This window comes from Mustela nigripes, chromosome 14 (genome assembly GCF_022355385.1).
Source record: "Mustela nigripes isolate SB6536 chromosome 14, MUSNIG.SB6536, whole genome shotgun sequence".
NCBI classification, from domain to species: Eukaryota; Metazoa; Chordata; class Mammalia; order Carnivora; family Mustelidae; genus Mustela; species Mustela nigripes.
The window spans coordinates 88,477,573-88,505,087 of NC_081570.1; the positions used below are offsets into that span (position 1 = coordinate 88,477,573).

At 34.5% G+C, this 27,515-nt stretch overlaps 2 protein-coding genes across 3 annotated transcripts in view; both read left to right on the forward strand.

Annotated features, from left to right (window-relative positions):
* Positions 1-1,176: 1,176 nt before the first annotated feature.
* On the forward strand, positions 1,177-27,219 carry RNPC3 (RNA binding region (RNP1, RRM) containing 3). 2 transcript variants are annotated; one of them, XR_009399556.1, is made up of 17 exons: positions 1,177-1,958; positions 3,443-3,490; positions 7,608-7,726; positions 8,318-8,401; positions 9,032-9,143; positions 10,189-10,257; positions 11,788-11,930; positions 15,851-15,976; positions 16,984-17,132; positions 19,922-20,083; positions 21,282-21,376; positions 21,467-21,525; positions 23,402-23,534; positions 24,423-24,494; positions 25,527-25,570; positions 26,158-26,240; positions 27,012-27,219. XR_009399556.1 is itself a non-coding variant. In XM_059375574.1 (15 exons), the coding sequence occupies exons 1-14, from the start codon at positions 1,764-1,766 to the stop codon at positions 24,480-24,482; spliced, it is 1,554 nt and encodes a 517-aa protein (XP_059231557.1). In that variant the 5' UTR covers positions 1,178-1,763; the 3' UTR covers positions 24,483-24,494; positions 27,012-27,219. The 2 variants fall into 2 exon arrangements, 1 of the variants encoding a protein (XP_059231557.1); XM_059375574.1 differs by lacking the exons at positions 25,527-25,570; positions 26,158-26,240 and having other exon boundaries at positions 1,178-1,958.
* The window catches only part of LOC132001214 (pancreatic alpha-amylase), a 41,047-nt gene continuing 40,542 nt past the window's right edge, over positions 27,011-27,515 (forward strand). The window contains exon 1 of the mRNA XM_059375572.1: positions 27,011-27,086. Coding sequence (XP_059231555.1) covers positions 27,079-27,086 — 8 coding nt within the window. The 5' untranslated portion in view covers positions 27,011-27,078. The remainder of the gene's footprint in view (positions 27,087-27,515) is intronic.

Below are 27,515 nucleotides of genomic sequence, written 5' to 3' on the forward strand. Positions count from 1 at the left end.
TGTATTCCTCCCTTTCTCACCCTTCCCAGCAGTCCCTAATCTAGCTAAACTTTCCTCCCTCTTCTCATGCTCAGTAAATGGCATCATCATCCACCTAGATGGTGAACAGTTTGGGGCTCAACCTAAAAATCCGAACTATCCTTCACTACTCCTCTTCAAGTCTATCAATTCTACTTCCCAAATACATCTCAATTTCAGATTCTTCTCTTTGTATCCACTGTTACCAAACTATTTCAAGCAACTTTTTTTTTGTTGTTGTTGGTTTGTTTTGTTTTGTTTTTGCCGACTATTGTAGGAGCCCAGCGATCTTCTGGCTTCTACTCCATTTTTCACACTGCAACCAAAGAGAAATTTTCATACCCCACATTTAATTATCACACACACACATACATAACTCTACTAGGAACATCTGTCAATTTCCAATTACTCTTCACATAATCAAGACTTCAAACAAACATATGGGGTCATCAAGTTCTGGCTCTACATACCTGGCATTTTGGGTTTTATTCCCGTGTTTTTTTCCAGTTTTTATTAAAGTCTGTACCTTCTCTGCTTCTCAAACAATGCTCTATGAAAGCAGAAGTTTGATATATTGTTTACTGTTATATTTTAAACACCTAATTAAGTAGCAAATAAAAAGTGCAGGCAGAAGTTCCTTAGGTCTCTAGCTTGTAGCAGGCCCTGTAGAGAATGCCGCGGACTGCAGAGAATACCTTCCTCTAGAATCCTCAAGGCCCTCACTGCATGGAGTGAGGGAGAAATTTCTGATTCTCTTCTTGGGCTGATCTCTGCCTCACTCCATTCAGAAACTAGGCAGTATAGTGGACTCAAGTGTAATCCCTTGTCACACTTGCGGGGTCGAATCTCACTTTTGCCATTTATTAGCTATGTGACAAACTTTCTACATCAAAGTCCTCAAAGGTAAAATGGGAAGGAGTCCCTACCCCTTAAGGTTGTTATTAGAATTAAATATGTGAATACCTATCTATTGGTTATCTATGTAACTATATTCATTAGGGCACATCTCCCAAGAGACCGCCAGTTCCCTGCAATGTACGCTGGCCAGAGCCTATGAGACTGCTATATGCACGGTGATTAAAGAAAAAAAAAAAAAACAAAAAAACAAAAAACGTACTTCTTAGCTTTTTGTTCCGTAAACCGAGTGCTGCCTACGCGCCCCTTACTGAGTTGAAGAAAGAACTTGCTATCTTTAGGTTCTACCATCCCAAGATTGCAAACACACACCGCTGAATCCCACACCAAGTCGCCCTTCCCAGGCAGCCAGTCAAATGCGCTTTCGCAATTGGCCGTAATAGAAACCCCGGGAGCTCCGCTCTGACCCGGCGGGCGCCACGCCCAGACTCGCTTCCTGCTCGCACAAGCGCAGTCGTCGTTCTTTCCTGTCCTTGGGCTTCCATCCTTTTCCTTCACGCGGTCGAGTCCCCTGATCAAATTTTTAAATCCTCGCGCTTCTCCATGGCAAAATTTTGTCTTTAGTACCTTCAGCAGCTGCCTGGAATTCAAAACCACTTCGCTCTCCCACCGGTGTAGAACCTAATCCTCCAGTTTAAGGAACCGGCTTCCGGAGACCAGCCAGCCGCGGGAGCGCAAATCTCGCGAGAAAGAGACCATCCATCGCGGTACTTCCTTGTTTCCAGAATCCTTAGCGCGAGGCGGAAACATACTCTTACCTTCAGCTTCTGTGGATTAGAGGATTTTCACTGCGTGCTCGTTTTTCGCCTTCCGTGTTGCGGTTTCTGGAAATGGCGGCCCCGGAGCAGTCCCTGCCGCCGATGTCAAGGGGATGCCAGAGCTCTGCCTCACTCTCCCCACCGCGGGGCGACCGAACCCTTTTAGTGAGGCACCTGCCAGCCGAACTGACCGCCGAAGAGAAAGAGGACTTGCTGAAGTATTTCGGGGCGCAGTCGGTGCGGGTCCTGTCAGATAAGGGACGACTGGTAAGGGCGCGCCCGTCCCAAGCCGCCGGGGAAGGCCCTGGGCTAGTGACTGAGGGGGTCGGGGGGAGGCTTTGACAGAAGGACGTAGAATGGAGTGGGAAAATGAGCTTGGGTAGTGGGGTCTTCCCCGTCTTCTCTCTTTTACGTCAAAATACCTTGCGTACCAAGTGAAGTTTTAAATGCCTTGAGCCTGTGTTAGTCACTGCGCTGTAGAAAAAAGCAGTGAAAAAGTCAAGGGAGAAGAATGGAAAATCGCTTCTGCCCCTTTTCTCACCCATCTTGAGAATCTCAAGAAACTCCTCTGAATTTGGGAGCATTTCTTTTAGACGCAGAGTACTCTCAGATATGAGGTACAAAGGACTTTTTAAAAATACTGGATCATTTATAAGCCACTGTTCAGACATTCATTAAAACAGAGGAGAAAGTACAGAAGTAAGTTCAGTAAAGCAGTTACAGAATTTCTACGGGAATTTTTAGGAAGAAATTCTGAAATTTTTCTGACGGAATCCGTTGGAATAATATTCTAAGACTATTAAAGGTTTCTACACAGGAAAAAAAAAAGTTTCTGCACAGTAATTTACAGTTACTTCATTTGCTTTTCTACCTGAAGATGTTTTAGATCGATTTCTCTCCGTTAAAATAGTGATGGTGATGTGAAGTTTCTGCAAGATGGTCTGGGTCTGTGATTCCGCCAAATGTCAGTGGTTTTAGTCTCACGTGATTCTAATATGCAAACAGGGTTGAGACGTATTGAGAAGACTGACCAATTTTGGTCAATGTGTCAGGTACACCAGAAAATACAAATAGTTTATGTGTTCAGTTTAAGTACTCTTATGTCATCTTGGATTAGATTAGACAAAACTAGAATGTGTGATATAAATACTCAAGCAACTTGTAAATGTTTTAATAAGCGCTGTTAAGAATGATAACATTACCCGTTGTAATGATTCATTTACCTTTGAGTTACCTTTCTTTTTTCTTCCCTGATGGTCTTTAAACTGTTTACAGTTTATATTTTAAAGTAGACTTCCCCCACTGAACTCTTATTGCAGGGGTAAAAGAGAAAGGTACCATGCACTTGACGAATGGTTTTCTGTGGTAAACATTTTTAAACTTTGTATTTGGCTGTATAGAGGGAAAATCTGTATTATAAATTTAAGATATTTTGTTTAAGGGTTGTCCTTTGGTAGAGTAGGGGTTTTAAACTTCTGGTCTCTTGAACTATTTGAAAGTATATAAAGAAAGCATCCTGTGTGTGTGTGTACACCTTTATAGAAAAGGCTATATAGCTATCATCTCAAGGAACTCTGATACAAAAAAGATTTAGAACCACAGTACTGAAATTAATAAAGTTATAATGGTCTTGATTTTCCATCCTTTTCCATGACTTTATTTATTTGTGAAATAACTGTCAGCTGTTAAAGTCAGACTTAGGAAAACCAGATATTGCAACAGAAGTAATTTGTACCTTAATTCTTTTTCAGAAACATACAGCTTTTGCTACTTTCCCTAATGAAAAAGCAGCTATAAAGGTATGACTTTTTTTTTTTTTTTTTTAACTAATAAAGTCATCAGCAATTTCCTGTTAACTAATTTTTGTTAAAAAGATTTTGGACTGAGGTATTGGGTTATTACATTACCTGACATTAAGGGCAGGAGTCAAAGGATGTTGGGAAAGGTAGATAATTAATTCAAATGTTACATATTAACTTTGAAGAGTTGAGCCGTTTCTATGGAAATTTTTTTTTTTTAAAGATTTTATTTATTTGACAGACAGAGATCACAGGTAAGCAGAGAGGCAGGCAGAGAGTGGGGGGAGGGTTCAGCAGGGAGCAGGGAGGCTCCCTTCTGAGCAGAGAGCCTGATGTGGGGCTCGATCCTAGGACCCTGCAATCATGACCTGAGCCAAAGGCAGGGGATTTAACCCACTGAGCCACCCAGGTGCCCCTGGAATTTTTTTTTTTTTAAGATTTTTTATTTGAGAGAGAGGCAGAGCATCAGGAGGGAGAAGCAGACTCCCTGCTGCATGGGAATCCTATATGAGACTCAATCCTAGTATCCTGAGATTATGACCTGAGCTGAAGTCAGATGCTTAACCAACTGAGCCACGCAGGCGCCCTGGAAATATTTTTAATACAGTTGAAAATATGATTCTAAAGACAGGGTCAAAAATGGAGTTTCTTGAATCAGGTGAATGGATATGGTTGCCCAAAGGAAGACAAGCCAGGAAAGGAGAATGGGAGGGAGAAGTTAAAAAGAAAGTTGAACTAGAAAAGAAATTTTCATCGTTGCAAAGAGAAGAGAGTTTTAAGAAGATGAGGTACTGTGATGACACAAAATGAGGAATGAATAGCCTGATGAGTCAGGGGTTTTTTATTATGAAACAATAGAAATCACCCAAATTCTCATCAATAAAGGGAAGGGACAGCTTATATTATAGTATATCGGTAGCCTGTACTACTCTCAAAGAATGATGGTCAAACCAATATATATTAGTAAGGAATGTAGCCTTGATAGAGTACATGAATAAAGTTGGCAGACATTATGTATGAGATGTAATGGATTTTTGGAAATCCAATAGTACCTATGTTTATGGATAGGAAAAAACTGTGGCAAAGCTATACACCAAATTGTTAATCAATGTCTTTCTGTCAAGGTGGGATTATAGAAGACTCACATTGTATGTATTTTTTTAACATTATAGGATTTTTTTTTCAGAAGAAATTCTTGTAAATATGGCATAAGATATTATAAATAAAATATGGTAATGAAACCCACGTTGTTTTATGGTCAACATTAACTTAGAGAAGAGGATGTGGTGCCAGTCATTGTCTTTGGGAAATGTTTGTAGTAGAGAAGTAATGAGAAGATAATAGCATTAGTATGGCTTTTAGGTTACGGTGCACATGACTGATAGATTTTTAAAAAACAAGGGTAGAGAAATCTTTAAGAATAAAGTAAGTAGTTGGGCAAGATGGGTAAATTAGTTAACATTAAAAGTGAAAAACTGTATATCCTTGAAGAGAATAGGTTTGGTACCCATTTTGCCAACAAGAAAGTTGAAGCAGTTGAGCTCAGATGCCCTGTATTTCAGACAATCAAAGGTTCACTGGTAGTGAAGAAGTCTAGAATTGATTTAGGGACTTGTTATTGAAATAATAATAATGTTATTGAAACATTTTAAAATGAAACAAATAAGGATGCATAAAGATGGTAAAATAAAACTGTAGTCCTAAATAAGGCTTATAGGTCTATTTATTAAAAAAATTTAAATGCTTACAGTGTGGTAGATGCTGCTTTAGGTCTTGGGATAAATCGGTGAATAAAATATTTACAAAAAAGGAAATAAAAATTTATGTCCTCATTGGGGCTCATATTCTCAAAAGGGGAGGCAGATTATAAATAATAAACTTAATTGTTTAATATTTTAGAAAATGATAAATGCTATGGAATAAAAAGGAAAAAGAGCAGTACAATCAAGAGTGCGAGATGGGGATGGTTAAGTTGCAGTTAAGGTGATTAGGGTCATATTTAATAATTTGAAAAAGGTGAAATTAGCTAAGGGAATATGTGGATAAAGTACATTCTAGTCTGATTAATGACTGGAATAAGGGCACTAGTATTGGAGAATGCCTGTTCAAGTAAACTAGAATGACTGAAGCAGACGGAATGAGGAGGATGAAATTAGAATTTGAGGTCAGAGAAGTAATAATAGATGCCATATCATGTAGGTACTCTAAAGATCCTGGATTTTACATTTTACATTTGAGTAAAATGGGAAGGTACTAGAATATTTTGAGCAAAGCAGTAACATAATCTAATTTATATCTTTAAAAGGATGTGTTGAGAAGAGATGGGAGGCAGGAAGAGTAGAAATAGGGAAATCTCTAAAAAGGTTATGGTGGTAATTTAGGTCAGAGATGATAGGTGTTTGGACCACGTTAGTAAGAAGTGATTAGATTCTGGATATATTTTGAAGGTAGAAGCAAACAATTTCTTGATGGCTTGGGTATGCAATATGGGAAAGAAGTCTTATGTATGTTTCCAATATTTTTGATATGAGTAAGTGGAAGAATGGGATTACCATCAACTGAATGTGAAAGCCTCCACATAAAAAACATTTGGGGGGGATGGGGATAGAATATCCGTGGTCCAATTTCTGAAATGTCAATTTTGAAATGTTTGTTAGACACTTAGGAGAGCTTTCTGGTAGTTTGGATATGGTTTCTTGAACTTTGGAGCAGGTTTGGGCTGAGGTTAACAAGTGGGGAATTAGCACAGCATTGGGATTTAAATTTAGGATGGTGATTAGATCACTAAGATAGTAGCTAGAAAGAGGACCAATAATAGAACCCTGGAGTATGCCAACATTTAGAGTTTGAAAAGGCAAAAGCCAAGAGATTAAGGAGTAGAAACCAGTGAGCTAGGAAGAAAACTGCAGGAAAGTATGATGTTTTAACATCAAATGAGGAACATGCATCAAGGAGGAAGTGATCAACTGTTAAATGCAATAAAAATGAAGACTGAAAATAGACCATTGGCTTGGCAGTACAGAATTTGTTGTCTGAGTTGGAGACTGGATGGGAGGAGAGGGATTTTAGGTAGAGGGCTTAGAAAAAGAAATTTTTTTTAAGATTTTTTAAATTTGAGATCGAGAGAAAATGTGCATGAGAGAGGGCAAACAGTGGAGAGGGAGAAGCAGGCTACGCATCTAGCAGGGAGACCAATGTGTGGCTTGAGCCCAGGACCCTGGAAACATGACCTGAGCCAAAGACAGCTGCTTGACTGACTTAGCCACCCAGGCGCCCTGGTTTAGATAAATAATCCTTAAGGAGTTTTACTGCAACTGTAATTAAAGAGGGAAGTGAGCAAAATGGGGTCAATAGATGAATAAGAACAGAGTAGGGTGGGAGAAATAGAAGCATATTTGTGTGCTAATATGGATGAATCAGTACAGGTCAGAAAATTAGTAATGTAGTTAAGAACATTCCCCAAACAGAGTAGAAGAGAGTTGATGGGTGGATGAGAGGGTGGGATTTAGTATACAAGACAAGTAACTGGATTTAAATGAAAATGTGGGTAATTAATACTTTATAACAGTAGGTTGATGATGTGGATTCATTAGCTTGTAGATAGGCATTAGAGTGGGAATCTGAAGTTCTCATCTGATTGTTTCAGTTTTCCCAAAGTAGGAAGCAAAGTCCTAGGCTAGAAGAATGGGAAAGGAATGTTGTGAGGCTGAGGAACAAGGAAAAAATAGAAAATAATAGCTTAGAGATTAGTAGAAAAAAATTAACTAAAAATGTGGTTAAGTGTGGCATCATTTAGGTTTCATCTCCAAATTTTGTGGTTGTGGTCATGAGTTTAAAGTGAGTCCAGACTGATTATGTCTGTTTTTCTAACCATTTTCAGCTGCCTAGTTATAGGGAGATTTTGATTTAACCAGATGTTGCTTTTACTGAGTGGTAGGAAGCAGTCCTTTAGTAAATGACAAAGGCTAAGCACCCTGAGATTGGAAATGGGTAAAAAATAGCCAGGGAAATATTAACAGCATTCACAAGGATCATGTAAAACTATTTGGAAATGTTCCCTAACAAACAACTTTTGATGCAGTTATAAAATATTTTACTCTTATTTTTCCAACTGAAGGCATTGACAAGACTACATCAGCTGAAACTTTTAGGTCATACTTTAGTTGTTGAGTTTGCAAAGGAGCAAGATCGAGTTCATTCTCCATGTCCCCCTTCAGACACTGAAAAAAAGAAAAGGTATGTAGTTAGGTTTTCCTAACATTTTAAAATGTTTTTTAATCAATTGTATTGTTGTTTTTAGACTAGCAGGTAAATAATTAAACATAATAAATGATACATGTCTCGATTGAAATTAGTACAGTATATTTCTTTTTGTTCCTAATTATGCATTAGGAGTCTGAGTATTGATTTAATATTAAGTAATCAGTGTGAAGTGGGAAGAGGGTGGAGTGAAAAGTATTCAGCTTTAAGTGGAGGAATATAACTAGTATAAAATCCTTGTTGTATTACAGAAAGCAGGGTGTCATGGATAGGCATGCCCTTTGAAATCAAAGACTGGTATTTGGTTCCCAGCAGTAACTCTTTGTAGTTACAAAAACTTTACAAATTTGCCTTATACTGGTGATTCTCAGAGTGTCCCTGGGCCAATGGTATCATGTAGGATCTTGATTGGAATACAGATTCTTGGGCTTTACCCTAGTCCTGTTGAAATTGAAATTTGGGGATGGAAAGGGGGAATATAAGGCCTAGCAGTCTGAGTTTTAACAAACCCTCAATTTTTTACTCTATTTCTAAAGATATGATCAACTTGTATTCTGTATTTTTTAGATGTGATGACCCTGTGGAAGATGATAAAGAAAAGAAAGAACTTGGTTGTTTAACCATAGAAAATGGAATTGCACCAAACCATGGGTTAGTGTTTTTTGTTTGTGTTTGTTGCTTTTTGATTTGTTGTTCTGAGTGTGTGTGTGTGTGTGTGTGTGTGTATTGCAATAAGATACTTTAAAGGATACATTATTATGTCAATCAATATGTTGGTTAAAGATGATGAGGTGTTAGAGTCTGTCACTGAATTTGGGTTCATTAAAATGTTAAGAGCTATAAAACAAGCTCTGGTAAGAAATACCTTATTTTTCTTTATTTCAATCAGAAAGCAACTTTTTTTTTCTCTTTTTAAAAAAGATTTTACATATTTGAGAGTGTGTGTGCTCACAAGCATGGGGGGGATGTGGGGGACAGGGAGAGGGAGAAGCAGAATCCCTGCTAAACAGGGAGCCCAATGGCCCAGTGGTGGGGGTAGGGGCTTGATCCCAGGACCCTGAGATCATGACCTGAGCCAAAGGCAGACACTCAACCAACAGAGCTACTCAGGGACTTCAAAGCTATTTTTTTCTTAAATGTACTTATTTGGGATTATAAGGAACAAGGTAAATCTAAAAGTGCTGAATTATTTGAACAATTATGTACTTCATCAGATTACGTAAAAATGTTATTGATATGAAACTTACTAAAACATGATAAGCATTTTAAATATTTTTTTAGGCTGACTTTCCCTCTGAATTCATGCCTCAAGTATATGTACCCACCACCTTCAAGCACAATCCTAGCAAACATAGTAAATGCTTTGGCAAGTGTGCCTAAGTTTTATGTACAGGTAAGTAGAATGAAACTTACTTTCCCAAAGTAAATGCTTGAATAACTTGATAAGTTATTTTTCATGCTACTTTCTTTACTTTTCATAATAGCATTAATCAGACTAATTCTAACAGGTAATGGTATTACAATTATTTAAAGGTATCTTCTCAGTTTGGGCTGGCATAACTAAGTATCATAGACTAGGTGGTTTATAAGCAAAAGAAAATTATTTCTCACAGTGCTGGAGATTGAAACTGTGAGATTAGGGTGACAGCAAGGTTGAGTTCTGGTAAGGGCCCTCTCCAGGGTTGCAAATGGCTGTTTTCTCTTTGTATCTTCACCTAGCTGAAACAAGGAGAGAGCTCTTTGGGGTCTCTTTTATAAGGAACACTAATCTCATATTCATGGGTGTCTACCCTTGTGACCTAATTACTTCTCAAAGACCCTGCCTCCTTATACCTAAACTCTGGTTAGGGTTTACTATGTGTATCTGGTTGGAAGTTAAGTCCATTGCAAAAGGTAATGAAATATTACTACATTCGAGTAAAGGTTTTTATAAACTGTGGCTTAAAACTTGTTAACATGTTTAATATTAATACTAATAAACACAAGATAATTTGGGAAGTGTATGGTAATTTTTGTTACTTGATCATACACCTTTAATGTGGAGATTCTTTCTTAAAGGAAAAAACATAGTGAACACCTTAGCAATGCTTGAAAGTATTGACAGTACAAAATACTTTGAAGTACAAACTATAGATGATATTTATTTTCTTTAATATGCTTCTTATTTAATTCCATAGTAGTTGGAAGAAAGACATAACATTTTGGTAGCATTTACATTGCAAGAACATGCTATTTTTAATGAGAATAAGTATTTATAATTGACAAGCATTTTAGAAAGGGTAATCTTCTGGTAACAGCCCCATTCTGGGATAAAGCAAGACGTAGCCAGCTTTTGCGCCAAATCAGGAGTATAGTTATAGCAGAGTTTTAAAGTACATAAAATATGTGAGTTGAATTATCATTTTACTATGCAATTTTCAATGTTTTGTTGCTTTCAGGTTCTTCATCTTATGAATAAAATGAATTTACCCACACCTTTTGGACCAATTACTGCACGCCCTCCCATGGTAAGAAATATCTTAAAATTGTAAAGATTTATGGGGCACCTGGGTGGTGCAGTTGGTTGAGTTGCTCTCGTGATCTCAGCGTCATGGGATCAAGTCCTTCATTGGACTCTGTGCTCAGTGTGGAGTCTTGTTTTAAGACTCCCTCTCCCTCTGCCCCCTGCCCATAAATAAATAAATCTTATTATATATTTTTTTTTTTTAGATTTTGTTTATTTGTCAGAGAGAGCTAGATAGGGAGAGCACAAGTACGGGGAGCGGTAGGCAGAGGGACGGAGCAGGCTTCCTACTGAACAAGGAGCCTGATGCAAGACTTGATCCCAGGACCCTGGGATCATACCCCCTAAGTCGAAAGCAGACACTTACCCAAGATGTCTCAATAAACAAGTCTTTGAAAAAAAAAATGATTTTTTTTTTTTTCTTTGAAGATTCACAACTTCTCTTCCGGAGATGGGATTGTTGAGGCCAACCTTCACAAATACTGAGTCACTAAGCCTCTAATGTGCATTGAAAATAAGGGACAAGTATAAAGTTAACATACTAATGGTAGTTAAGTGGAGAATGCTAGAATATGAAAAAGATGCTTTTGGTAATAGAGGCTCTCATTTCTACCAGTGTTCAGTCCTTTGACCCACAGTGCTCTTCCATTTTATAAAATAATTGCATTTGACAACTTAATTATGTAAAATTTCTGTTGTTCTTGTTTTATTCCATATAGAGAACATCATTTGCAGAAGAGAAGAAAGGTTGCTAATAACTTCTATTCAGAATTTACTATGAAAATATATCTGTAATTTAGATAGTAGTCTGTGTCTGCTACTGAACTATTCTAGTTACTATTTTGTTATAGTACCTGGTAATTGTCTAGATAATAGCAATGAGAAATTATTTTGAGTCCTAACATTTAAACAGAATTTGCTTTTCTGTTATGTATTGCATATTGACTGCTTTTTCTGATGTATATACTACTAGCGTCACTATTTTTCTTTGCAATCCCAACACTTCAATATCTGGTACATTACAGGAATATCTGTTAAGTTTAGGCTGCTATTAACATAAAACTCGAATCTTAGTCACTTAACCCAGCATAAGTTATTTCTTGTGCATGTCAACTCCATTCCAAAAGTAGGGCAGATGACTTTCTATTTAGTCATTCAGAAGACCTAACTTGTTTTCACTCTGTGCATATCCCAGAATAATAAAGGCATTATCATACATCCTGCAGATCAAGAAGGAAGAGAGGATTATGGATGGAATTTTTTTTTTTTTATGCTAGCATTCTGTTGGTTAAAACTCATTTACATGGTTAAATCCAGCTATAAAGGAGGTTTGGAAATTTACTCCAGCTAGGTGCCAAGGAAGAGGAAACAAGTTTGTAATCAAATAGCAATCTTCTGTAGCAGGTGTTCTCTCACTGTGGGTTGAATGTGTCATGAGGGAGAGAGATGAGAATAGAGTATCTGAATGAAGATGGTTTTTCTGTTCTATAAATATCATAGATTACCATATGATTACTGTTTTTCTCTTAATTAGTATGAAGATTATATGCCATTACATGCACCTCTTCCACCTGCATCTCCTCAGCCACCAGAGGAACCTCCTTTGCCAGATGAGGATGAGGAATTATCAAGTATAGAATCAGAATATGAGAGTAGTGATGATGAAGACCGACAGAGGTTTGCAATATCAAATAATATTTGTTTCGATTTCAGGAACAGAATATGAGAGAGATTCTTTTGCTCTTCTTAAATTTTACCTTAGAAGAATTATAAGAACTTATAATTCTTCCATAATTTGGGGTCATTAAAATTTCTCCCAACCCCCCCCACCCCTCAAGCATATTGTAATAGGTATAGATTAAGATCTAAGAATGTATATCCAGACCTAAGGAAAAAATTCTTGGATCATAAGTAATTTTTTAGATTGATTATTATGGTATTATAAAGTGCATTTGATCCTCATTATTTGTGGATTACGTATTTAAGAATTGTCCACATACTAAAATTTGTTTGTAACACCCCAAACAATACTTAGTGTTTTTATGGTCTTTTGCTAATGTGGGCATGCACAGAATGGTGAAAAATTTGAGTTGCTTGATGTGCACATTCCTAGATGAGGTAGAACAGAGTGACATGCAGTCTTCTTATGTCAGCTCCAATACCGTAAGCAAGTATCCTTTTTGTGGTCTATTTGATACCAAGCCTTTCACATTTTTTATGCTTTTTGTTGGTGAATTTGCTGGTTTGTTTGTTTAGATTTATTTATTTATTTGACAGAGATCACAAGTAGGCAGAGAGGCAGGCAGAGGGGGAGGGGGAAGCAGGCTCCCTGCTGAGCAGAGAGCTCGGTGCAGGGCTTGATCCATCCATCCAAGGACCCTGAGATCATGACCTGAGCCAAAGACAGAGGCTTAACCTACTGAGCCACCCAAGTACCCTGGTGATTTTGCTGTTTAAAGTGGTCCACAAGGGTAGCATTGAGGTACTGTCTGATGTTTCCAAAATCAAGAAAGCTGTGATGTGCCTAATGGAGAAAACATGTTAGATAAGTCTTGTTCAAGCTTGAGTTATAGTCTTTGTGAATTCATTGTTAGTGAATCAGCAGTTTATAAAATAAGATGTCCTTAAACAAAAAAAACAGGAAACAAGGTGTGTGTTGATGAGTTGGTGAAATGTTAGAGCACAGGCTTATAGGAGCCCTATCCTGACTTTCTGGTAGGGGCATTGATTCATTATTCACTAATTCTTTGTGAAGACTTTATAAAACTTAAGTATCTTAAATAACAAGAATAAGAATAGATTGTATTCATATTTTTTCAGCTATTCCCCTGAATTTTATTCACCTCAGAATAAATTTCCAGAGCATTTCTGTGGGATTTTATATAAAATAGTTCATAGTAACTAATGCAGAGGAATTTTTTTGTTGTTGTTGGTTGTTCTTGACACCTTACATGTATTTTATTTAAAGATTCTGGTGAGAAGTAGTAAGTTGTTAATGATGTTAAGGTGTATTATCCACACATAGCCTAGAACAGGAATATGTAAATATTTTCTGTATAGGGCTAGAGTTCTGTTGTAGTAGGAAAGCAGTCACAGACAGTGCCTAAATGAGTGGATATGACTGTGTTCCAGCAAAACTTTCTGTTCACAGAAAGAGGCAGCTGGCTGACTTTGCTCCTAGGGCTATAATTTGACAACCCCCAACCTGGAAGTTCACTATCGGCATATGATAAGAATCTTTTTTTTTTTTATAAGGTTTTTTTTTTCTAATTTTTAAGTAATTGTTATATCCAGTGTGGGTCTCAAATTCACAACCCCAAGGTCAGGAGTCACATCCTCCACCAGTTGAGCCAGCTGGGCACCCCGAATGTTAAGAATCTTAGGTAACTATGTAGAGAAGTCAGACACAGGAGTGGTTGACATGAATCAAAACCCAAGCAGAGAATCCAAGCAATATTTACAAATAATCAGCAATAATATGACTATTATTGAGTCAATGTTAACTTAAGTAGTTGCTCAGCATGCATTCTTTCTAGAGAAAGAGTTAAAATAAAAATGTAGATGGAGCCAAAATTACAAAATGAGGTGAATAGAGTGTCTTGAATAGAGACATTTAGGAAGTCTGGCAGTTCTGTAACTTTTACTTGTTGATAAATAAAGAACAGTATAAAGTGTTGCCTTGGGTTCATTACATAACTTCTATAAATTTTACTTTCTTTATAAAAATAGTGATAGCAGTTTCAGGAATGCTTTATGCAGACTGGCCAAAACCTTTTTTTGTTGTTTTGTTTATGTAGGTTTCCATTTAGGGATATAGTGAAGAGCTCAGCAAGTAATTCATCTTGAGTAATGAGAGTAAAGTTTTTCCAAGAAACAATCTCTTTCATGCTTTTCTACTATCTTATGGAAACGTAAAATAAAACAAAACCATACTATTTATTCAGCAAATATTTATTGGTTTTCTAATTTATGCCTGGCAATGTTGAGAGGCTTAGTATATTCTGGATGAGCAATTTATGAATAGAAACATGTTTGTATAACTGGATTTATTCATAAAATTTTTGGCAAACATTGGTTGTTAAGAAGCTTTACAAATGTATAGCATGTTGTCTTTTTCGTAACTTAGTTTAAAGCTTATTTTAACCACATTTGTAGGTTTACATTTTTCCTCACTTGGTTTAAAGCTTATTTTAACCACATTCTCTCCCTTTTTATTTTGCCTTTAAATTTCACAAATGTAACTGTAGAAATAGAGTTATGACTAGTGATTTTGAGCTTGTGCTCTCTAGGAACACTGTGTTTGATTCTAGGAAGATAACAAAAATGCCTAGACAGGACCTATTTGAAATTTTACACTCTTAATGAAGATAAACTGGGTACAGTGTATCAATTATCACACCTTGATAGTTACTTATAAAAAGCTGCTTCAAAGTATAGTATTGAAACTTTGTTCTAAGTTATTCTGTTTCTATAATGATTCATGTGTAACAGTTATGAAAATGCTTTAAAATAACTTCAGTTTAGACTAATTAGAATAAGAATCAAAATTAATTACACTGTATTTGTAAGGTCTTTTGACTATCAGTCAAGAAAGGCAGTAAAGGGGCGCCTGGGTGGCTCAGTGGGTTAAAGCCTCTGCCTTCGGCTCAGGTCATGGTCCCAGAGTCCTGGGATCAAGCCCCGCATCGGGCTCTCTGCTCAGCGGGGAGCCTGCTTCCTCCTCTCTCTCTGCCTGCCTCTCTGCCTACTTGTAATCTCTGCCTGTCAAATAAATAAATAAAATCTTTTTAAAAAAAAAAAAAAAGAAAGGCAGTAAAGTTACATAGGTTGTATTACGGTATCCTGTTCAACTTTCTGGCATCAAATACAACCTTTTTATTTAGACAACTAATAATTTTCATAATAAAACATATCTTTAAAAGATAAATTGAGGGGAACCTGGGTGGCTCAGTAGCATCTGACTCTTGATTTATGCTCCTGTCATGCATGGTCTCAGGTTGTGAGATAGCCCTGAGTCAGTCTCCACAATCAGCAGGGAGCATGCTTAATATTCTCTCTCTCCCTCTCCCGTTGCCCCTCCCTCTGCTTGTGTATGTGCACACACACACACACACTCTCTCTCTCTCTCTCTGTATCAAATAAATCTTAAAAAAAAAAAAAAGATAAATTGAAATTAAATATATTCCCAGTCCCTTTAAAGATGAAAGTTGGGGACGCCTGGGTGGCTCAGTTGATAAAGTGGCTGCCTTCAGCTCAGGTCATGATCCCAGCGTCCTGGGATCAAGTCCTACATGGGGCTCCTTGCTCAGCAGGGAGCCTGCTTCTCTCTCTGCCTCTGCCTGCCTCTCTGTCTGCCTGTGCTCACTCTCTAACAAATAAATAAATAAAATCTTAAAAAAAAAAAAAGATGAATGTTGGCCTAGAAAACTCAGAACTTGAGCTTATTGTAAATTATTTTAATTGATGGCTTAGAAACTATAATTCTGCTATATAAATCATAATTTGTAATACAACATGTATAATTTATATTTATAGTTCATATTATGTGCTTCTACATGAAGAATTTCTTGTTTTTACTTCCCCTTTTCATAATGTAGAATGACTAAACTAATGGAACTAGCAAATCTTCAGCCCAAAAGGCCAAAAACAGTAAAGCAGCACCATGTGAGAAAAAAACGAAAAATAAAGGATATGTTGAAAACACCTCCATCTGCTCCGCAAAGGTAATTTTGTTTTATGAAATAAGTTTCCTGTGTACTTTGTCTACATGCTTAACTCATGTCATTTATAAACAATTATGACAAACATTTTACTTAGCTGTCTACCATGGAACTCTATATATTTTAATATATTAATCACATAAAATCAATGTTAATTGCAGTTTCATTTAGCTATTCTACAGTGTAAGTTTCCCTTGAACTTGTAATTAGCTTCATAAATTGAGAAAAGAGTTTGTTAGAAATCTTTTTTTCCATTTTGAAGGAATAAATCCTTAATCTGTGTTTTTTTAAATTTCACATTAAGTATGTGTTTTTCTTACCTATATATGTCTTGATACCATAGTCCCATGCTTTTAATACCTATTGCAGCCCTGAAAAATTAAATAACATAAACCAAATTCAGTTTTCCAGTAGCCACAGTAAAGGATTAAAAAGCTGATGAAATTAATTTTGATAATATATTTTATTTAACCCATTATATCCAAAATATTATTCCAGCATATAATTAATACAAAGAATTATTGATGTGTCACTTTTTTTGTACAAAGTTGTCATAGCAGTGTGTATTTTATATATTTTAATTTGGACATCAGTATTTTCATGTGCTCATTAGGACAAATGTGGCTAGTGGCAATTCTGTTGGATAGTATAGCTATGTTATATAGTAATGTAGAATATAGTACATAAAAATACTTATATTAAACATAGAAGAATGTCTTTGTATATTGGTAAATTTCCTTAAGTTTGAAATCAATAGTCCTCAAGTATTGTTTCTGTCATTTAGTGAGTGATACTCCTTAATCTCAGTCTCCTTGTTTAAGTAGTAATTTAATAGTATCTGTATTGAAAATTTATTAGGGTTTATTAAAGTATTAAATGTAAGTTATATTGTGCAATGCCTGTGGTGTAATGAGTGCTTTGTCAGTGTTAATTTAAGGTAAATAGGAATAATGTTTTACTTAGGATTTTATTTGCAGTTGGAAAGTAATGCTGTCACTATTTATAAACAGTTTACATCCAGTTCTGTTACCTTCGGATGTATTTGACCAACCACAACCTGTAGGTAGTAAGAAAATTGAATTTCATATATCTACTGACATGCCGTCTACATTTAAGAAAGATCCAGAAAAAGAACAAAATTGTGAAGAACAAAATTATGGTAAGCATATTCTAGTTCTCTAATATGCTGTGTAAAAATTCTTCTCATTCTGCTTTTTGTATTAGAATTAAATTTTTAAAATTTGCAGTTAATCTTCCTTAATATTGTGGAATATTATCCATATTGAACTTTTTCATATAACTAAAATTAATGCTTAATGATGAAACCATCACTGTTGCCTTTTGCTAGTAATGAATGAATTTTAGGGTGAAAATTGAATCTGGTTTTTGCTGATATTTACACTAAAAATACAATGAAGCAGTTCTGCTAGTGATTTATTTTTTCATGTTAGATGTGATGTTCTGTGATTTTATTAGTACATTTGTACTATAGATGAGGAAATAAATTGTGACTATTGTGTGTATTGTAGATTTTATGTAAATTTTCTTTTTTACCCAAAAGACATTGGAGATTAATTACTAAGGTACTGTTCTTAGCTTTAAAGATAATTTATTAAAATTGCAGATATTTGTTCTGTTAATTTTAGGCATTAATTTGATACTATGGTGAAATTCCTTTGTTAATTTCATAAATAATACAAACTTACAGAAAAGGTAACAAAAAGCATATAGTGTAAAAAATTTAAGAAGTTTTACCACCTCAAACCCCACTGTCCTCTGTCTCACCACCATTGTTAATAATTTAGAATATAGCTATTCTTCTGGACCTTATTCTATACATGTGTAAACACATTTTCTCCTCTTGTTTTAAATGGGCATAATGTTTTATGTAGTGTTTGCCATTGACTTAATATTGACTTATTGAAAGCATACAGTATAGCAGGCTCTATGCTAGGCACTAAGGAACAAGTTAAATGTGGTATCTGATTTTTAGGAGTTTAAAGTCCAGAGGGAGTAGCTTAAAGTTTCAACATAAAAATACGTACCTTTTTTTATGATTGCATAATACTACATCGTACAGTTAAATCAATCTGTAATCATGCTTTGTTGGTAGAAGTTGATTGTCTGTTTTTTTACTATCTGAGAAACTACTGGCACATATATTTTTGCATATATATCTTTGAGCATTTGTGTGACTATGCAGTTAGAGTTCCAGTAAGTGTTGGAAATGTAGTGAGTAGAAAAACTGATTTTAATCCCTCTTTTTCAAGGTTAATGAGAAGATACTGCCTTTTCAGATAGCTTCCCTATTATTATTAAGGAGAATAGAACATATTTTATTTAACAGTTAAACTTAATTTGTAACTTTACTGTATTTCAGTGTATGGTATGAGGCCTCCATCTGTACTCTTGTCTTGGCCTGCCACCATTAGGGGTGGGTTTGGGTTAGCCATTGGGTCATAATCTCTACCAGAGGGGTAGCATGTGTAGAACCCCTGCTCCAGAGCACAGTGCCTATCACAGAAGAGCAGCTGATAAACACTGGCTGTGAGAAACAAACAAGATGATCCAAGTAAAATGCTGGGCATGGTGCATATGTCTAAATATTAGCTATTATTGTTTGTTGAATAAATGAATATAGGTAGGGCATGGATAGCTCCTTTTTTGTTTGTTTCAATATTTATATTTTTCTTTTTGTATATTTTTGTTTCTTATTTCATGTTAGTCACCTACACACTAATTTTACTTTTTTAAACTTAATTTACTTAAGGGTGTAGACCACTATGAGATGGTGACAGCCCTACCATGACATCCCTGTCTGGTAGTAATATTGAAGTAACAGTAGAAGTGGACTTGAGTTTTTCTCTTATTGATACTTCCAGGCCACAGGAGATCTATTTGTATATGTTTTTTAACATGATGAAGAGATTTTATAATCTTAAGTTTAGCATGTTCTTTGCATCATTTGCATAGCTTTTTAGTTTTTTGTTTTTTTTGGTAGAATGACTAGAATTTTTCTAGTGAATATTTAACCTTACCCTTACTGTGCCAGTTTAATTTTTGCTGAAGCTAAAATTCATATTTTATAAATGAAATCCATTATATTGCTAAAATTAAAAAATTTGCAGTGTTTTTGAATTTTCCTACTTGAGTAATTTTTAAAGTGTGAATACTTGTTTTTCTTTATTTCTTATAGGATCCAGGAGTAATATTGGTTTCTTTTTGGTGGGAGGGTGGGAAAAGGATTGATGAAGGTTTTTTGGTATCCTCAAACTTCCATTTGTTTTATGATTTCAGGATTTGTGCTGATCTTAATCTTTTAATCATCTTTGATAAGACTGAAGATTGAAGGCTGTTTAATTATATTCTGGTGTAGCACTATGAAGTCTTCAAATCCATTGTATAAATAATGTTGAGTGACCACGTTCCATTACAGAATGAATGCCTTTGCTACAAATTTCTTTCATATAATTATTAATAGTTCAAAGTGGACAGGTTAAACATAATACTTATCATTGACCCCCTCACATACACACACATATGCGTGCACATTCTGCCTATCTTGCACAATACACTTTTATCTTTTTGAGGTGTCCCTCTGGTATCTCAGACTAAATACATTGAAAATGAATTCATTTTCTTTCCACCTTGCAGGGCCTATGAGTAGCACCACAAAGCAACCATTTGGCTGTTTAGCTATTGTCTGGCTGTTTTCATAATATGGTGGCAGAGTTTTAATAGCCATGACAGAATCATATGGCCTGCAAAGCTTAAAATACTTGCTATTTAAACCTTTACAGAGAAAGTTTGTCTACTCGGTTCTAAAGCATTGAGAAAAACACTGAAGAATTTTAGTGCCAAAAGATATTTTAAAGACTAAAAATGGAAAACAAGACCTGTTTTGAAGGGAGGGAATTTTTAATGGCTGATGTTAATGTTAACTTTTAGATTTACCTGCTGCTGAAGGTGATGGACCCAATGTAGGATTTGGAAAAATCTTCCCGAAACCTAATTTGAACATCACAGAAGAGAGTAAAGAGGACTGTGATGAAATGCCATCAGAATGTATTTCTAGAAGGGAGTTGGAAAAAGGCAGAATTTCTAGAGAAGGTAATTTCATGAAATAGACCGATGCTCATTCCATTTCTCTGATGCATCAGAAACAACAAATCTCTTCATGTTCTTTACCTAATTAAGGCATACATTTCAAAACCTCTTTACAAATAAGGTTTTTAATCACTGCTTTTTTTTGGTGAAGATTTTGTTTATTTATTTGATAGAGAGATAGCGAGAGAGGAAACACAAGCAGGGGGAATGGTAGGGGAAGAAGCAGCCTCCCTGCAGAGCAGATGTGAGGCTTCATCCCAAGACCCTAGGATCATGACCTGAGCTGAAGGCAGATGCTTAATGACTGAGCCACCCAGGCACCCTGCTTCTGGTTTTCCTCCCCATATTTTTTAGGGAGAAAAATGTGTCTCGATAAAGTGTTTTCAGTCTATCTGTGATTGGAAAAAATATTTTTGTTTTCATTCCTAAAACTTTTTATATGTAATCTTTTAAAAAATCAAGTGGCCTATGGTCTGGAATTTTGTATTCCAAATACGGTGGATGTATCATTACAGTTCTGTGTTTGAGAAACATGCAAAGCAGTTGTTTAAAAAAAAAAACAGTTTCAATTATTTGGTAATTGAAGATCTGTGTTTAAGATTTTATATCCAACATGATAGTTTCTTTACTTCTAGAAGAATTTTTTCTGTTTTAGTACATTTTAGGAAATTAGGGGTTTTAGATTGTCTCATAGCATTTTATAGTATTTCCCATGATAATGGGAAATAAACTTCCAACTAGCATTTTTACATAGAACATCTGTTGTCAGGAACTGATTATTGATACTACAAGTAGTGGTACAGGGATTTAGAAGCCACAGTTTGTATGAAATTAGGTTTCTTACATTTGACTGTGTTGGTATCTGGTGGTTTGGGAAATTAACTTTAAGCAAGATGATAACATTTATTTGCTTTATTTTTTTAATAAGGTTATTTTATCGTAAAGGAGTTTCAATAGTAGATATTTTATTGAACAAATTTTTGTTATTCTAGGTGACCTGAAATTTTTAAGTTTTATTATCAATACAGATTTTTAATGAGTATATTTATTAATAACATTGCTATTAATGGTTATGGTTTTGAAATTTTCATAATGCTTGTTCTATTTAACACTTGTATTTGAATGTTATTACAGTTTTTCTTTGAGAAAATTAATGAAAATATTCTAATGTGTGTCCTCCTTTTTTTTGCTTTTAAATAAGAAATGGAAACACTCTCAGTTTTCAGAAGTTACGAACCGGGTGAACCAAACTGTAGAATTTATGTAAAGAATTTAGCTAAACATGTTCAAGAAAAGGTAAATTGAAATTTGTCAATTGACTGTATTATTTTACTTCTTTTTTCCCCCCGAACCTTCTTACTTGTCTTTTTCTTATTAAAATTCTAGGACCTTAAATTTATTTTTGGGAGATATGTTGACTTTTCATCAGAAACACAACGGATAATGTGAGTCATACTCTCAAATAATGTTTTGTTTTTATCTGTTACAAATTAGCCCTTTATTTAATCCCAGCACTTTCCCTTTACAGATAACAATTACAGGAAAAAATTGCTCTTATCTGTTGCATAACTTTTAGATATCTAAAGCATTAGTCAGCAGAATTCTTCATAAATGGACAGGTAGTAAACATTTTATATTTTTATTTTATTATAAGCCATACAGTGTCTGTCGGAGCTCCTCAGTTCTATTTTTGTAACATGAAGGCAGGCATAAATAATAGACTAATACTTATGTCTGAGTTCCAGTAAAACTTTATTTATACAAAGAGCATAAATTCCAGCCTTAATGCCCGGTTCAGAAGCAGTGGGTCTCAAACTTTAACCTACATAAGAATCACCCGAAGAGCTTAGTAAAACCATTTCCTGGATCCATCTAGGTTGATGTAGGGCCTATAATTTGTATTTCTAAAAAGCTCATGGATGATGCCAAAGCTGCTGGTCCAAAGACTATACTTTGAAAACTACTGCATTAATGATCTATTCAGGAATATATATAGTAGTCTGGCAAAATTTTTCAGATTCTTAACCTTGGAAGTAACTTCCCTTCTTTTAATTGGTCTTCATTAACCAAGGCTCCCAATTTTGTGGGAGGAAAAGAGAGGGATATGATTTGTAAACGATATAAAAGCTAATGTTTAGAGTTAGGATTTCATTCTTTAAATTGCTATAATTAGTTGGCTGCAAAGTATAAAAGACCCTCAGCCATATAAGTTAGAAATAGGGAAAAGTAGAAAAGTTAAAGAGATAGACTTTGAGTTGGAGGTAAAATGAAGGACTAACTGGAACTAAGTTTTATTTTATTATTTTTAAGTCTTATCTGGCCTGTTTATACTCAGTAGTAGCAGATCTCTTTTCTTAGCAGTATACTAAAAGTTTCTTTTGCTACTTTTGCAAAGTACTGGTCCTTTTTCTTGTTGCTACCTTTGAATCATGATTATAAGAAACAGAAAAAAAAATGTATGAAATGTTTCATTTACATAGGTATTTGTATACATCCATTCTATTTTTAGTATTGCTGCAATTAGAATTTGAGGGGGAAAATAATTCTATATGTGGAGAAAACTATGTACATCAAAATCATAAATAAATTGTTTTTCTTGGGACTAGTGTGAATTTTAAAAATTGCTGCATTTTTTAATGCTCTGTATAGACTATTTTGATTGTAGGAAGTACTTTAGTTGTAAATTATGGTCTGGTTTTTCTGATTTTTGAATATCATTTTCCCAAAAGTATTGAAAAATGAATATGTTATGGAATAACAGAACATTACATTTGGAATAAAAAAATCTAGTTTGTGTTTTTGCTCTAATTTTAGCTATCTTTATGACTGAAGAAGTCACTCTCTGTAGACTTCTGTACAATGATGATTTTGACTAGATGATAAATAAGGTCATTTCCTATGCTGAAGTTCTGTGTTACTTTTCTTTGGTGTCTCTCAGCCTTCCTATCTCATTATGTAGTTGCTTTTTGTCTCTTGGGTGGATAATATTGAGTTGGCTCTATGAAATATTTTAAACATTGAAATATGAAGTAAAAATTTAAGTTTGCTTTTATAGTTTTTAGTATTATAATTTTTAAATTATATAAATACACAACATAGTTTTGAAGGATAGGTATAAGCTCATTATCAGACTTACTTAGAATCAATTTTAGAACAGTATACAAAACATAACTCTAGAAAGTCTGAGTAATGTTCTAATCAGACAGTATTGTCATTTTTATTCAGAAATAGCAAACATCTTAAATGTTCAACACATTTTCCTGTGATTAGAATTGTTTGATACTCTTCAAATCAAAATCTCTTTTTCTTCTTCACTTCTAGGTTTGATATTCGTTTGATGAAAGAAGGTCGCATGAAAGGACAAGCTTTCATTGGACTTCCAAATGAAAAAGCAGCAGCAAAAGCTTTAAAGGAAGCTAATGGATATGTTCTTTTCGGAAAACCTATGGTGGTTGTATCCTTTAAATAATCTGTTCCAAAGACACTGTGTTTTTTAGTAGAAGAGTATGTGAAACTAATTTTTTTTTAAAGATGTTACTTATTTATTTGGGATAGAGAGAAAGCACAAACAGAACTAGAGTGGCAGCAGAGGGAGAGGGAGAAGCAGGCTCTCTGCTGAGCAGGTAGCCCAATGCGGGGCTTGATTCCAGGACTCTGGGATCATGACCTGAGTCTAAGACAGACACTTAACTTAGCCACCCCAGGCCCTTCTTGAAACCAATTTCTAAGTTACCCTTTAGAAAACTGAACAATTGGTATTCTGGCTTGAGATTAGTTATAAACATACTTAACTGGGTCACATGGGTGTAAATAAAGGAACCTCAGTGGCATGAAGGTATTAAAATTTAGCCATGTCTTAACATTTCATTTATATACTCAGAAGCACATTTTTAGGCTAAGCCTAAAACACTACAATATCTACAAATACACTTGGAGTCATTAAAAAAGATATGATTCATTGTAGTTTTGTTTTATGTTTTATTATAGTATATTTCATATATCTATTTGAAAATTTTAATGACCAAAATATATCATTGGTTAAACATTCTGCCTTTAGTAGTTAATATAGTTTGCAAAATAGAAATCAGTGGGATAGATGGAGTCAGGGTCCAGCTGTAAAAAAAATATGAAGTAAAGGTACATTTTTTTACTTTAGCAAATCATGGGCAGTAGGTAGGAGGCACTCAAGAAAAATTTTTTTTGACAAATGGCTGAGAGTAGGAAGACAAGTGTAAGAGACAGATTTTAAAAACTACTCCTATTTTACATTAGGTAGTCTTAATAATTATTTAGAGAAAATAACTGTCCTGTTCGTGAAAGAACCTTAATTTTTGAATATTAGCAGTTTGCTCGATCTGCTAGACCAAAACAAGATTCTAAAGAAGGAAAAAGGAAGTGTTAAAAATTAATGAAGGTAAGTGTGGATATAACATAATGAAAGAACAAGACTTTCTTGAGATAAAATAAAGAAAATATAAAAGCCTGCTTTTTTATAATTCAGGTATCTCCTAAGGTTTTTTAAAGGATACTTAATCATTTGATCCATCTATCCATCCAAGTCTCTATCACTCTCTTTGTGTCACTATGCAGCTAATTCCCAATAAATTTCAAAATTTTAACTACAGACTAAAGTCCATCTGTATATAAAATTAAGTTTGGAGAATGGATTTATGAGGGGAATATGTCTTTGTCTTAGAGCTTGTTCAACCTACAGGAAAGCAGTGGTTCTTAAACTTTAACATATATTACAGTGACCTGAAGGGCTGATAAAACTGTTACCTAGGCTTCTGTTCACCCTCACCCAGAGTATCTGATTCAGTAGGTCTGGAGTAGGAACCTTGTGTAATCAGTCATGCCAGTTTTCCTGTGCTGATGCTGGGAAAGTGTCCACCAAGCCAAGATATGTTGGTCACTCTTAACAGGGCCTCTGAATTCACATTACTAATTTCATATGTCACAGAAATATTTACATTTTTTTTGTGGAATGAAATCTTTTGCTTTTCAAACAAGTAATTTTAATGTATTCTTAAGTAATTTAATGGTTAAAAAAGATAGAATTAACCATTTTAAACTTCAAAGTTTGTGTTACTGTTTGATTTAAGGCACTTGAGTGGAAACATTTTTTGTTTTATTTTAAATCTTTTTATCTTTATATTTGGAAGAACATGAAGTAACTCTGTCAACTTTAATGGTGTTAAGCTAAAAAAAATCACATAACTAAGGAAGAATTTTGCTTAATGTTTATTTCTTTTGAAAAGTGCCTTAAATATTTGAATTTTGTGAGATACCTATTCTGGTATAGTCAGAATTCTTACAAATACCTTAGTGGAACGGTTAAAAAATTAACAGTTTTCAGTGTGTGTTTAAAAAAAAATCATTTATTTATAAATCTAGTGTGTGAAAACTGAGAAAAAAAATTAAACTGCCTTCTGCTGTTCTTCTTTAGAAGCATTCCTGCGTAAATACTGCTGTATTACTGTCATACAAAGTGTATCCTTTCTTGTTGTATCCTTTTTGGGGCAGTGTTTTCTGTTTTTCCTAGAAATGTTTTGTCCCTCCCCTACTCATTGATTCAGATTAAGCAATAATTTTTTATAATTTATCCAATGAGATATTTTAAAATTAGCAATGTTGACTGGACAAATCACTTACATGTTTTTTAGATCTGTTGCTGAATTTTCTATGCTGTTCTTGAGGTTATGCAATTTTTCCAGAGAAAGTTAGTGAATCAGGTCAACTTATTTACTTGGAGAATGTATGCATCTGCTTCAACACAGAATTTAGTCTTGTTTCTTATATTTATGTATTTCCTAAACCTGTTTAATAACATATGCTTTCTGTTTTATGATATATCTGGTTTAGGTGTTCTATATAATGTATTGTTAAAATTGGTTTGGGGAAAGTATTTTTTCTTTAAAAAAGTATATATATTGGAAATTAAAATAACTGAATTTCTTTGTAAATTCCAAGTAAGAGTAACAGACTTCACTTCTGAGGTTTTATTATTGATAATTTCCTTTGAAACAGAGAGCAAGTAGAAGTATTTTTTTCCCCTCTTTTTCTAAACAAAACAAAAGGAATGAGAAAAGAGGAACAGAGGAAAGAAGATATAATACTGACTCAGGGTAGCACATTAAGTGGAAAAAAAAAAAAAAATCTGGTAGGTATATGTAGTAACAGTGGTTTCCAGACTGGCTGAGGACCATAATTACCCAAAACAGTGGTTCTTAATCTTGGCCACGGTTGGAATCACCTGGGAAACTTAAAAAAATCTGATGAAGGGAAGAAAAGGCTAAAATGTACCTGAGTTTCTCCCCATTTTGATTAATTGGTCTGGCGTACAGCATAGATACTGGAGTATTTCAAACCTCCTAAGTGTGACCCAGGTTGAGAACTATTGAGGAAGGATTTTTACATTCAGAGATTGCTGGACTCTCTCCTGAAACTAATAAATCAGAATTTCTCAGAATAGGACCAAGAATCTAATTTGAAAAGGTGTCTTTAGTAGTTCCAAGGGGTGACCAGTTTGGATACTAGTTTGTTAGATTAAAATGGTTAGATGCTTACTATAACCTAACCATCCAACCTTCTCTGTGTAGGAAAATCAAGAATTGGAGCCTCTGCATTTCTTGCAAATCCTGCTATTGCTAGTACTAGGAACACAATAAAAATTCTGTTAATAATTTTAATCACTCAAGAGTATAAAAATTTATAGATATTTAAATTGCTGGTTTTTATAGAGACAAAATGTTTTTTTAATGTTAATCAGTTTCTGTATAAGCTGTTTATTTAGACAATTAAAAATTTTTAGTACTGACATGATTCACTAATTTTCTAAATATAAACATGTTAGCTTTTAGTTATTTTAAAACTTATTAATAAACTGCTTTATAATCATAATTATTTTTAATGAACTCTTATGGTGTTTTAGGTTCCTTTTGATTCCATGTCTTCCAACTGCTTTCCAACTTTAAGGAAAAGAAAGTGACACCTGGATTATGGAACTGTGCGTAACAGCTTTTAAAGTATATTTAAAAATTAAATCTATATGCATTTAAATCAGTTTATTGGAGATATATTACATGTATTTTAATCCTCTTCCTCATATATAATAAATTATTTTCTTTCCAATAAAATAATGTTCTTTTTTTTTATGTTTATCACATTTGGAAAGTGTAGTTTGATAATTGCACAAAATTTTGAAGGTAAATTTTTCAACAGAAATTTTCTTTTATGATTATAGATACTGCCCTTTTTTCACTCTTAGCTGCATACCAATTCACTTAAACATGCTTTTTTATAGTAATATTACTTCTTACTTCTTATAATTATTTTAGGAGTGGTTATATTTGTCTGGCTATGAATTTTGTTGTTTTTTTATTGTTGGTTTTTTGTTTTTGTTGTTGTTGTTTTTAAGTAGTGGGAGATTTCCCCT

Coding starts and splice junctions, on each gene's coding strand:
- RNPC3 (XM_059375574.1), top strand. CDS start 1,764: ATGGCGGCCCCGGAGCAGTCCCTGCCGCCGATGTCAAGGGGATGCCAG. Junction 11,931..15,850: donor GATGATGAAGACCGACAGAG/GTTTGCAATATC, acceptor TTCATAATGTAG/AATGACTAAACTAATGGAAC. Junction 15,977..16,983: donor CCTCCATCTGCTCCGCAAAG/GTAATTTTGTTT, acceptor ATTTATAAACAG/TTTACATCCAGTTCTGTTAC.